A 13,103-nucleotide genomic window follows, 5' to 3' on the forward strand; every position below is an offset into this window, starting at 1 on the left:
GCGAGGAGCTTTGCACTGAATTGTCGTTGCTGAAAATAGTCGACATGTACGTACACCTGTCGGCGGAGCAATGGAAGTTTGAATTCCATGGTGCATGCTCGTGCGTAGCGTACGCACGCAGGTAAGCAAGAGATCTGAATAGTATGTTAAGCTTTGAGTCATGCGACCGTCCCACGAATTTAGACAAGCCCAAACGTTTACCTACTCGAACATAAGCAAAATATGCACCATATAGATGTGAGAAAGGACACGCTTACTTACCCATGCATGCATGTAAGCGCCAAAACATATTCCGTGTTACCAGTGGACACACGCTAGCTATATATCAATATATGCATGTATGATAGGCTGATAGCAAGCGACCTGAAAATATAAAATGCCGCCGGGTCTATCTATCTACTATTCATGGCCATGGTCATCACGATCGATGAGACTATAGCTATCAGAGGAAGTAGACTAATCAAAGCCGGTGGAGGTAGCAGCTAAGTGTGATACAGGCTAAAGTCAATATATAGTATAGATTTGTTTTTTGTAAATATTCATATTGTTTTCTATAAATTTTGTCAAACTTTATAAAATTTGAGTTTAGTCAAAGTTAATATTGCGGAGTAAATAAAAACGAAGGGAGCTAGTATGGACCCTTCGTATTTCTGCATTCTTGTGTTGGTCCACACTACCGTCCATGTGCGTTCAGCGTACATAATTCTACATTTTCTATCGGGGTCTTTGTTACTATATGCAAGTGAATGTATATATTAGTTGGAGTTAGTCGACAACTACGTCAATACATATATAGATGGTATACGTGTAGCCTTGAATGTTGGCATATAACTAGAGATGACCCATACGCATAAACAGTGTAGTCAATATATATATGGTATACGTTTAGCCTAGAATGTTGGCATATAATAACTAGAGATGACCCATACACATAAACAGTGTACTAATCTTGACTAGTCTTGGTCTATGCTTAATTCCCTAACTGATAATTAAGCTTACCCTTGATTATCATCACATGGCTAATTTCAGCGTGACAACGGCGGCTCATACTTTTCAGCTATCATGCCGCCTTTTCGCCAAGTCTTTAATTAAAGGCTTACCCGCAATCTTCTTTCTGCCTCGGCGATCTATTGGCTAGCGCGTAGACAACACACCCAATTTACATATTTGTCTATATTCTTCTTTGTCATTTGTGTTTTGTTCCTCGCAGAGGCTTTACTTCCTTGTTTCAAAATGCTTTGCATAATAGTTTTGCCTCAAGCCATATTTTGTGAAGTTTGATCAAGTTATATACAAATATATATCAAATGTAAAAAGCAACACCCCGCAAAAAAAATCCCGCAAAAAACAATGTAAAAAGCAACACCAAAATCATTACGATTAGATCCATCATGGAGTATATCTAGATTTTGATATTATTTTAATATAAAAATGATAGATTTGGACTGACTTTGATTTAAGACCAAACTAATATGCAAAGTATTTTCAAATTAGGAGTACGTATATAGCCACGTGATACATATCCTTTCCGTAGGGCTTTACCTATACTCTCAAAAGGTTCCATATAAAGAAAGTGCATTACATTCCTTTACCACCTAAGATTAAATTTTTGATACTTTCTACCTCATTTAGCGGAAAAATCTCTAAAATGCCCCCGTACATTGGGGCAAATTTGTTTTTACCCGTTTTAAGTTTTGTCCCGTTTGGTCAGGTAGGGATCGCTTTCAGTACACCACGGCGCACCGAATAAGATGCCAAATGGGTATCTCCTTCCCAAGTGGCGTGCCTGGTGCAACAACTAGGGCAGGTGAGTTTGCTAAGCTTGCTCAGATTCGGTGCTCGGCCCGAAGCGTGTAGTGAGTGGCAGTGACTCGTGTTGAGGGGAGGGGGTGGGGGGCATATGGAGGTCGATTTGGGGGGTGTGGAGCACATGTAGAGGCTGGCGCAAACGAAGGCGTAGGTCCGCCGGCGCCCCATATTACCGCGTCAAACGTGGCCCCAAGGAAGGCGCCATCGATGTGGTACTGGCTTTGTGCACCATGTCGGGCTGACAATATATGCCAAGCTTTAAGATGGATAGAAGCTACCCCGCCAAAAAAAAGATGGATAGAAGCTAGAACAGACTTTCTTAAGTTGTATATTTTGGAGAAATTCTGCTAAACCGTGTAAAAAGTGTGCATGCATGCTCAATCGTAAAAGAAGGATAAAAAGTGGAATCCACTATTAGAAGATGAAGCTAGCTACTTAGCTAGTTGATCGTGCACGTACACACGTAGCTTGGGAATTCCATACACGCAAATTAGAATTTTTTTTTCTATTAGGTGCACGTGCACGTGGCTGTGTGTTGGATGCGAATTTGCCAGTACTTACCAACTCATGTGACTTTACCCTAAAAAAAACCTATGTGACTTTTTACCGACATGAATGATGAGCAATATCAAAAACTCGTGTGCCAAACCGATTAACCCAATGGAAAATGTTTCCCCACGCCGGACGGCATCTCGCTCGTGTCGCATGCCTCTATTCTCCAAAGCTCCTTTCTTTCTCGGGGCAGCTAAGGGCATCTCCAGCCGGCCCCCCAGGATACCCCCCACGAGCATTTTTTAGACGCTGGCGCTTAATTTTTCTCCCAGCCGGAACCCCAAGAGCTCATATAACGCCGGATTTGACCGAAGTTACGTCCGGCGGTCCCGATCCAAACCCAAAAAGCCGGGAGGCACTTGGGGGCGCCGGCGCTCCTTTTTGCATGCAAAACCCCCACATGTCGGCCTCTCTCCTCACTCTCTCTCCTTTTTTTCCTGCTAGGCCCACCCGTGCATGTGGGAATCTTTCCCTCGCCTAGCCCCGCCTTCTCCGTCCCGCCCCGCCGAGCTCGCCGCCCCGCCTGCTCCGCCCACGCGCTCGCCTCCGCCCCCGCAGCCTCCCCCGCCGGCTCGCGCTCGCGCCCTCCTCTGCTCCGCCAGGTCGCCTCCCCCGCCTTGCTCTGGCTCGCGCTTGCCCCCTCCGCCAGGTCGCCTCCCCCGCCTCGCTCTGGCTCGCGCTCTCGCGGCTGTGTTGCTTGCTTCGGGTGAAAGGCTTTGCTTGGACTGCGTGGCGCCGCGGCATGGGCGGGCGCCCGACTCCGCCCCCGCGGCATGCCGGAGCCGCGGCAGCTCGTCCGCCGGCGTGTGGCTGTGGCGTGGCCGGGCCGGAGCTCGCTGCGTGTGGCCATGGCGTGTGGGCGGGGCGGCGCTGCCTGGGCGGACGGGCGCGGCTGTGGGCTCGATCGTCCTCGCCCTCGTCGTCGGGAGAGCAACAAGGAGGAGGACGTCCAGTGGACGCTCTTCATCGATCTGCCGGTGCTGGAGGCCGCCACCGCCGGCTTCTCCGACGACAACCTGCTCGGTCGCGGCGGCTTCGGCCCTGTCTACAAGGCAAGCGACCAGCAACCTCCTCCTCCTCCTTGTTGCTCACATCGTCGTCCTCGCGCGGTGCCTCGGCGACGCCGTCGTCGGGAAGGAGCAGGAGACAGTGGAGGACGCCATGATGAGGTAGGGCGCAGCTGTGGCCTGGACGGCGCGGCGCGGGCGGGACGCATCTACTACGCCCGCCGGCCACCGCGTCCTGGGCGCCCGCCCCGTCCCCGTGCAGCCCGCTGACGGGGCGCGTCGAGGCGGCGAGCAGCGGGCGCGACCGCGGTCAAGATGCTCGATGAAATGCTACTGCCTCCGTGGGAGCCCAGCGCTGCTCGTGCTCATGTCCGTGTGGTCTTCCGCCAGGCCTCCGTCGACGCTCGCGCTCCTCCGCTAGCTGGAGGTCGTCGACGCCGCCGCGGTCAAGGTGCTCGACGAAATGACGCTCCGATTGTGGGAGTCCAACGCTGCTCGTGGGGAGGCAACGAGTGGAAGTGGTTTGGCCTCCAAGGTCTAAGTTCTCGCCGGCAGCCCCCCAGGAGGCGAAAAAAGGTGCCTCCTGAGGGGCAAACGGCTAGAGATGCCCTAAAACTCCAAAGCTTCTACAGCGACGCAGTGCGCACACAACACATATTCGACTAATTAATCCAATCACGTGTCCATGTGGATGCGTATGCTCGTACCTATCTATAGAGCAAAACTTTAAAATTGAAAAAGTTTGGTAGTATAATCTGCAGTAATTATCGATATAATCTGCAGTAATTACCAACTGCATGCAAGTGACCATTAGTACTCCCTCTATTCATTTCTATAGACGTTTTAGACAATTCAGACCGTGCCTAAAACAGTTCAAAACTAGCTGTCCAAAACGTCTTATAAAAACGAACAGAGGGAGTAGTAGAATTGTTCACTTGATTAGTTTGTCTGAATAGTATGGACGTATATATCACGGACTATTGTGCACGGCAATTAGTTACCAGCAGTCGTGTTTTTCAACGGCATACAGCGACAGTTAACTCACAGAGCATCCCGCAAAAAAAAAAAGTTAACTCACAGAGCAACCATCCAAAGCTCCCCATGAATTATTGCCTCTTCTGGTTGTTATTTTTTCAAACCTGTCCAAAATGTCAAAGGCCGGTCTGAACTCCGAACACTTGATGCATGAATCGGCAAAGTCAACCAGACTTACACCCGAAGTTACTGCTGCAAGTTTTTTTTTTCTGTTTGCACCCGCACACGTTGATCATATCGGCATTGACAAGTTTTTCTTCTGTCTTCGGATTTCGTTCTGTGGTGTGGAATGTGAAATAAACGAATGATCACTAGAAATTCTTGTTTTGGAGGCGCAATTTTTCTACGATATGGTATGGAAAGTTCGTTGAAAAAAAAACCTGGCACCCATATTTGCTTGTGTGAATGGACACCACCATGTTTTATTTTTATTTTTATTTTTTTTTGCAGGACACCGCCATGTTGTTGCAACTATGGGTGTCTCCAATTTGGTTATCCAGGATAAAGTCGAATTAGCCATATTCATGTTGCTCAATGGCCTTAATGATGGTTTTGCAACTGCATTCAAAGACGGAGATGAGTGGCGAGCAGGGGCATTAGAACTCTTGTTTGCTGATAAGTTTGTTATATCCGCTCCCTGATAAAGTTTACAATACTAAATCAGGCAACTGATGCTTGTCAAGATCAAAAGTTGGCTCCGTCCTTGATCGAGTTTGTTAAGTCTGTGTTGGTAGATAAGTGGGCTGATCGAGGGTGTCCTATCTGTTTGTGGACGAGTATCTATTGTGTGGGTTTCCTATAGTTACCGAATAAATCTCTTCTACTTATTTAGTAGAGTGAGATCTTTGGACAACTGTTTCAAAAAATATAGCCCCCTCCCACTCCCAAAATAATATTGACTATACATGGTTAGCTCTTAGTAGAGTCCAAACTTTGCCTCGGAGATTGGATCTAGGTGGACGGGACACATGGCAGTGTGATGACCGTCGATGATAGTATGGCGTGCCCAAAAAGAAGCTGTTAATGACGAGCCAAAAGGCTGGAACTCACGTGGTCTACTTTGGCGCATCCAACTAAATCCTTGGTGAACTAGTTGATGCACCGAATTACTACGCCCTGGCGCAACTAGTCTAATGGCGCATAAAACTCAAAATTGTGATGACACACACAAAACCAGTCTGATACATTAAACATGTGATCTAAACCATTTAGCTCACTTCCGGGTGAAAGCTCTGGAAGGGAGGGAGGAGGAGGCAAGTTAATTGACAAGTAACTTGACCAGATCCACATGTAACTTTTCCTTGTTTGGTGCAAAGTCATAGAGGCGGTGCCTAGCCTAGCTTCTTTTCTTTGCGGATTTTTTTTTTGCTTGGGGCTCTCTTGTAGCCTAGCTCACAGCCACATCTTTTTCTATGAGTTTGTAGCCAAAATCTGTAGGAAATCCTCGCGGTCGGTGAATAGTCGCGCAATGAAACTAGCTAGACAGGGGTGATGAACCTAGGAGAGGGAGATAGTAGTTTAGCGAATCCTGGAGATCACCAGGAAGTTGGGGTCGACATCCATAGCTTTAACGAGCGGACTCCACTGCTACAAGAGAGCGGTCAATTTGAACAAGCAATCAGATAGGGAAAATGAGTTCAACAGTAAACTCGTCACAAGTCGTCCATAAATACCAACAAAGCACGGAAAGGGAAAACCAAAAAGAACACGGATAAATTGCCTCAATTGATTAGCGAACAGCGGGAACAAATCAGGAAAGCTGCTTGGATTCCAGTCAGCATTCAGCCACAATCATATGCAACTCCAAGCAAGTTTATCTACAGCACATCTAATGATCTAAATAGGATGTGCACCGTGTTTTCATTCTCTCCAGAAAGAGAACATGTCGCCATAGCATTGCCATTGTATTTTAAATTTTTATCACTAGCTGGGAGACGACGCGCGATTTCCTGACAAGGGAATATTTTGATCTTAAGCGGGATCTTTGCATCCCAGACGCCATTGAATCGATTGGAGCGTCACCCTACGCAATGATTGGAGTAAAGGGACTTAACAAAGCACTTGCCAGAGGACGAGCGAGGACAAAGGAGCTGATCAGAAGCCTCTCATAGGTTTGGGAACAGGGCAGTGAGCTCTTCCCGGTTCACCACCTCTACGGGAGACAAGGATCGGGGGAAACCAAAATCCCAGTTATTAGCAGCTACCTTTGAAATGGAGATCTTTGGGTTAGAATAATAGGAAAACATAACCGGGAATGAGATCCTAAGGGGGGTCACCCTCCTGCCTCCGGTCTAACCAAAAGCCAACCATGGTCACCAAACTAGCCTCAAATTTGACCAGCGAACGACATTCATCATGAACTTTAACCAAAGATTTCCAGAATTTGGATTCTGGACCCTCCTGTAGGATTGGCATTCAAGGGATCCACGTGGACCACGTCAGGAAAATACTTGGCCATTTGAAGTCTAAGCCATTACGAGTTTAAGCCATAACACTTGAGGCGAATTATGATGAATGCACCACCACCACTTCATGATTATACATTTGTTCATTAAGGAGGTTTTAATGATGCCCGCCCCTATAGGTTTTGGGTCTGCCAATGATTTTTCATTTAACCAATCGGTATTTCTTCTTGTTGTCTATCGTATTACAGTAAAAAAGCATTGCGATCTTTGTCGAAACTACCATGATTAGTCGCAGAAAGGCGATAAAATCCCATAGTATAAACATCGGTAGAAAAAGAAGAAATGATAAGGATAACCCCCCCCCCCCCCCCCCCCCTCCTGAATTGTGTCTATCCCGCCAAGTAGCACCTCTAGATCCAACTTTAAGCTCCATAGGATGAAATTCAACTTCATGCTCAATAATACTTGGTCAGGAAGGAACTAATCTTGCAGTTAAGAAGATTAGCGATTCCGGTATGCTCAGCAGGGTGGCAAAGGGCAAAGGTGTTGCAGTTCATCAACTAGACCAAAGGATTAGTCAACTGCGATAAAGCAACCCACATTTCTATTGATCTACCATACATCAATAGAAATATACATATTATGTACCTCTACAAAAATGCAACTCTATATATTTACATAGGAGGTTATGGATAACACATCAGAGCCAAGAAGATGAGATGGCAAGATCGAGGTTCAGGTCAAGGTTCAGATCAGCGGAAGCCTTAGGGCGGCGGTGGCCACTCACTCCTTGACCCCTTGCCAGCACGATGGCCTCCTCGGTGGTCATGCTCGAGATGTCAGTGTCACTACTCGCGGCCTCCTCCTCCCACTGGCCGATCGATAGCGTCAGGTCACACCCCGCCGCTGCCCGCTGCTTCTTCTGACACGTCTTGCCATTAGCGTGGCATGACCAGTCAGTCGCCTACAACAACGTACATGGTTAATTAGCCATGTCAAGAAGATTAACATATGACAATCACTACCAATGTCTTTCTTCATTGCTATATTTGATGTAGCACATTCTAGCTAGAAGCTTCATCTTTGTTTGAAAACATATATAGCACATGCATGTATAGTGGATGGTAAGTAAGGAAGACAATTAATTTGAGTAATATTTGCTTCCTCTAGATTTGTTGATATGTTAACTTTTAATGGTTAGTTTATGTATAAGTATAAGTCAATTCATGTTTGTCTCTAGCTTTTTTATTGATAAATATGATATATTAATATAGAAAATATATCAATTACACCTGATCTCTGCATCAACACGACGTCAAGAGCTTGTAAGAGATCAGGAAAGATGTACAACAATAATCCTAGACGCGCCGAAGAATAAGGCATCTGAACACTAATTACCCCCCCCCCCTATTTTCATGGGGGTGGGCCCTGCCTCCCTCCTAATCTCCTATCAAAAACTACCACCTAATTACAATCCTTGAATCCTTAACAACCAGTCTGTGTGAGTAGCATTACTCGATGTACACAATCAAATTAACTAACGAAAACACTTGATACCTACCTTCTCTGGTGTATTTAGCATGCCGGAGGAGTTCCATTGCAGCCGCCCTCTACTCTGCTCCCAGCTCCTGAAAACCTCCTCGATGGACGGTCTGCACAATGAGATAGCTAGCATCTTTAATAAACTCAATCATAAAAACGTATAAAAATTAATTAAGAGCGGAATTGATGATCCAATTATTGGTAGTACTCACATTTGGTACGGCGGTGACATCGAGTGGTGGCCGCGACGAAACACAGCATAAGAGGGAATGTCGATCCTGTCTGAGGCCGACGTTGCCGTGATGTTCCCATCGATGCAATGATCTTGACGATGATTCACTGATGCATGGGGTGGGTTGTTGCCGCTGCCGCTGCCGCTGGAGCTTGATCTGTACATCTGGAGATGGCTTTTGATGTGAGATATACTGACTCTCTTTGTGCCCATCAGCTGAAGAATTCGCTTTGGTGTTGCCTCTGCGCACACAAGATATGTGAAGATAATTGATGTCAGCACACATCGACCGGCCTTGAAGAAATGAACTAAAAATTGGTACTCTTGGTTATTTATTTATTTTTGCTGTATAGCTCTTTTTATTTTTTCTGGACATTATTCTTTGTTCTTTTTTTAAGAAAAAATCAATAAAAATACGCAGCAGAGTCCTGTTGTTTCCCTCAAAAATGTTGTGACGAGACTCGAGAGCACAGATGAATGGCAGAAAAGATTGATCAAAATCATGATGAGTGCTGTTTATTTTTGCAAAACGGCAGGTCCGCTGTCACTTCTTGCCAAAGTCAGCCAATATTAAATTAGAGATTAGAGAGATGCAGAGAAATCAAGCACGCGGTTGTGAGTGAGCATCAATTTGATGGAACGATAAGAAGGCAATATTATCATTTTCATCATGCATGCATATCACGTGGGACTTTCTTTGATCATAATACCTCTGAGATGCATCGTCAAAAAAAAAACGTACGAGAAGCGAGAAGCAAGAACTAACCGTCCTGGCCGCCGAGGCAGTCCACGGCCTCGATGAACTGCCGGTGAAGCTCCTCCGTCCAACGCATCCGCGGCTCGTCCGATCGGATGTACTGCCGGACACCTCTCCTCTCAAATCCTCTCATGCTTTTATCGTCCTCTCCCTGCAGCTAAGCTATCCGGCCTTCAACTCGGTCCGATCGATCCCAAACCCAAGCTTCTAGTATAAACACAGCTGATGATGCTTCTCCAGAATCAAGTTCCAATATATATATGGAGAGAGAGAGAGTTTTGGTTTGGCCAAACAATGATGAACTCGAAGCTCAAGTACTATTTTTAAAGTACAAGCGTACTATATAGGGCCGATGTATGGAATGTGTGGATCCAAGAGAGAGCAAGGGAGAAAGAGAGAGAAGAGGCTGACTTTGCTGACCTAGTCCAGTCAAACATCCATGCTCACTTAACTTAGGTAGCTACCTAGAGAACAGAGGCCGGGAAGAATCGAGAGGAACGAGCCCAAATTCGAGAAAAAGTTGGCCTGTCCACATCCACGAGAGACACCCAAGTAGTACTGAAGTTCTTTCACACATATATGCGTCAACCCATCAAGCTCAGACTTAATTGATTTGTCTGGGTCTCTTCCCTTCACAGTGTGACAGGCATATATGTGAACAGTTCACCCATTTGACAAACTAACCAAGACGTTGTCCACTTCGTATATGAGATTCAAGCTTGTTCAACGTCTCAGCATTCATCTCAAAAAAGAAAAGAAAACGTCTCAGCGTTTATTTTCTGTCACACTCTCCGTCGCTAGGTTTGACAAACTTACTCGAGAAAACTATAGTACTCCATCCGTCCAAAATAAGTGACCCGACTTTGTATTAACTTTATACAGAGGGAGTATATAGCAACATTCGTATGGCCTACGCTCGTTGAGATGTCGATACATACGTACATAGAGTTGACTGCATTCGATATACACTTAAATTCAGTCAGAGAAGTAGGACATCAGGCTAGCTAGCTGATATATATGTCTAAAGTCAATTCAACTCTCTGACATGCCATGCATGGATTTCCCCAGGGCAATGGGAAACCAAACGCATGTAGTGAATTTGGATATGTATATATGGCCATTGCTGGCATAGCGTGTGTGAAAGCATGTGGAAACGTATGTATTTTCCTTTTAGAAAATTATATTTCAAGAAGTTTATAGAGTTCAAGTTGCTAACTCAATGTGTTGCCTTGTGTTGATTGGAGAAAGAGATGGCTAGCTAGATACAAAAATTTAACTTTTGACCAACTATATGACGCGCACATATATAGATATGACTTGGCAAATTAAGTCACATAATTATGCCGTTTGGATAGTTCCAAGGATTTCTCAAAAAAAAGTCCCAAGGATCAGATCGATGCAAAGTTCTCCTCTTCCCACGGGAATTTATCGACCAACGGTTTATATATATGTGGCTGCCATTGGAACCTTGCAGGCAGGATAAAACGCCATCAAGTCAAGGTAGCAGTTTGTGATTACCTATCCGCCTAGCAATCTAGTGACATCCCTATCGAAGAAAATGAAGCATTCTTTACATATGGGAAATGAATCATGGAGTTTCGGACCACATTCTTAGAGAAGGGAAAAGGAGAAAAAGGTTCCATCTGTCCATATCTCAATCAACAAATCCAGATTCACGGATGACTTACCAGTTCAGTTTAGATTATAGATAGGGACAATGACGCGGCCTTTTGAAATTCTTTCCCTAGGAAGCTATAGATGTACCTAGAATGCTACATGTACTTTTACACATCAAAAATAATTAATCCGCGAGAATGTGTCATAGTGCATTTTCCACTCTTTGATCATTAGCCCAGAACTTTAGATGAACCTAAAATAAAAAATAAATAAATATACATAAAAGTTCTAAAGAATTCTGTAAAATACATACATACATATATGGTAATTTACCTCATAAGATATATGTCTATGCTTACTATGGGGTGACTTATATAATTTTAAAATTTTGGTTACCCAAATATAACTACTTGTGATGTGTACAATAATCAAGTTTGTGTTGCTTTTCAATGTTGTTTACGCCCTTCTCTCTTTCATCGGGATTAAATATGAGAGTATTTTACAGGTTAAACATGTAGAGAAAAGTCTATTTTACACACAGAATTGTTGTGCTTGGTCTGACTTGAACCCCAAACAATGAAATTGACTCAATTAAACCTTGAATTTTCTAAACCTGCTAAATGAACCATAGTTATGTTTTAAAATATGATTTTTTTTATTTCAAGACATTCAAAAATAAGAAAAACGTCATCGATGTAAAGAGTGTTATGAAATGATATCCACAAAAATTCATGAGAAGATACAACTATCCGTATCATGTGTAAAAATGACAAGAGAGATTCACTTAACTTTGGTAATTTTTGGATGGAACATAGATGATCAAGTTAGCTGATGTTTTTCACATTTTATTGCTTTTTAGAATTATCCACAGTCCACACATGTGAATCATTTCATATGTTGTGAGATCTTAGAATATGAAACCACTATTCAAACCTCAAACCAGTTATTTAGGGTGGTTTTGTATCTTTGGAATTTCAGAAGAAATCTAAAGATCATGAACATGAGGGATGCTATGTACGGATCAAGAACCAGCAGGACAAATTTATTTACCTCTATATATTTTTGCACGTGACACACATATTCATATTTTTATGGAATTGTATATGTCATACATCCCTAGCATTTCTACAACTATGGATTTTTTTATGGCTCTCACATAGCAAAAGCCACGGGCATTTTGTTAAATATATTAAACTTAATTAATCAATGAACATTTGTGGAAGTGCCTTTTGTTTCCTCCCAGGTCATCTAGACAAACCCAAAATTTAAGTAAATAATTGTAATTCATGAAAAACAAAATAATTCGGTTAATTACCCTACACATACACTAGATTTCATAATATATGTGTATATGCTAGAAATCATTGGGATGGATTATAAACTCTACAACTTTGGCTAACAACATATTACTACCGGCGGTATGTCGAATATTCAAGTTCGAGTTGCCTTTTCCAAGTTCTCTATAGGGGGGGGGGGGGGGGGGGAGGATCACCCCCGCCTCTGCATCAAACTGATGCATGCAGCCATATTATTAAAAAAAATCTAAAAGGCTGTGTTGTAGTGCAAGCTCACTCTAAGCTTAAAAAAAGAAAAAGAAGATAAAAGTTGCCACAGCTGGCCAAAATAGGTCGAGATGACTAAACACCTAGCCTATTATTGGACCGTCATCCAAACTGGTTGTAGATATCCCGCGCTATCATCTCCCTCCGGGTACACCTAGTATCCAAAAGCTCCCTGGCTTCCGCAGGAGTGAGTAACGACCACGTATGGATCCAAGTAGTCGCCCTGTAAATAACCTGCAGAAAAAATTATATGAGTTTGTCTATTAAAACCATGTCATTTCTGCAGTTCCATATAGCCTAAAGTAATGTATATAGTCCTATCCGAATATGTCCCACATTGTTTGGCTCCACTCCATTTAGCCACGTCCCAAATAACATGTTAATACTACTTGGAGGGCTAACATTAAAAGCTATATGAATCGAGCACCATAAAAGTTTTGCTAGAGGACAGCCGAGAAAGAGGTGCTTAATAGTTTCATCCTGGTCACAAAAACAATACCGTTGACTGCCCTTCCATCTTCGCTTTGCTAAGTTATCCTTTATCAAAATCATATCCTTGTGAACAAACCACATGAAGACTTTGAT

General features: G+C 43.9%; 1 protein-coding gene across 1 annotated transcript; it reads right to left on the reverse strand.

Annotated features, from left to right (window-relative positions):
* Positions 1–7,395: 7,395 nt before the first annotated feature.
* On the reverse strand, positions 7,396–9,737 carry LOC147961239 (myb family transcription factor MPH1-like). Its single transcript, XM_048690335.2, has 4 exons — positions 9,349–9,737; positions 8,563–8,824; positions 8,370–8,460; positions 7,396–7,772 (listed from the first exon to the last, which is right to left on the reverse strand). Exons 1-4 carry the CDS (start codon positions 9,470–9,472, stop codon positions 7,509–7,511), a joined length of 741 nt encoding a protein of 246 aa, XP_048546292.2. The 5' UTR covers positions 9,473–9,737; the 3' UTR covers positions 7,396–7,508.
* Positions 9,738–13,103: the final 3,366 nt, after the last annotated feature.

Source organism: Triticum urartu, chromosome 7A (genome assembly GCF_056163025.1).
Source record: "Triticum urartu cultivar PI428250 chromosome 7A, HENAU_Tu73, whole genome shotgun sequence".
NCBI lineage: Eukaryota > Viridiplantae > Streptophyta > Magnoliopsida > Poales > Poaceae > Triticum > Triticum urartu.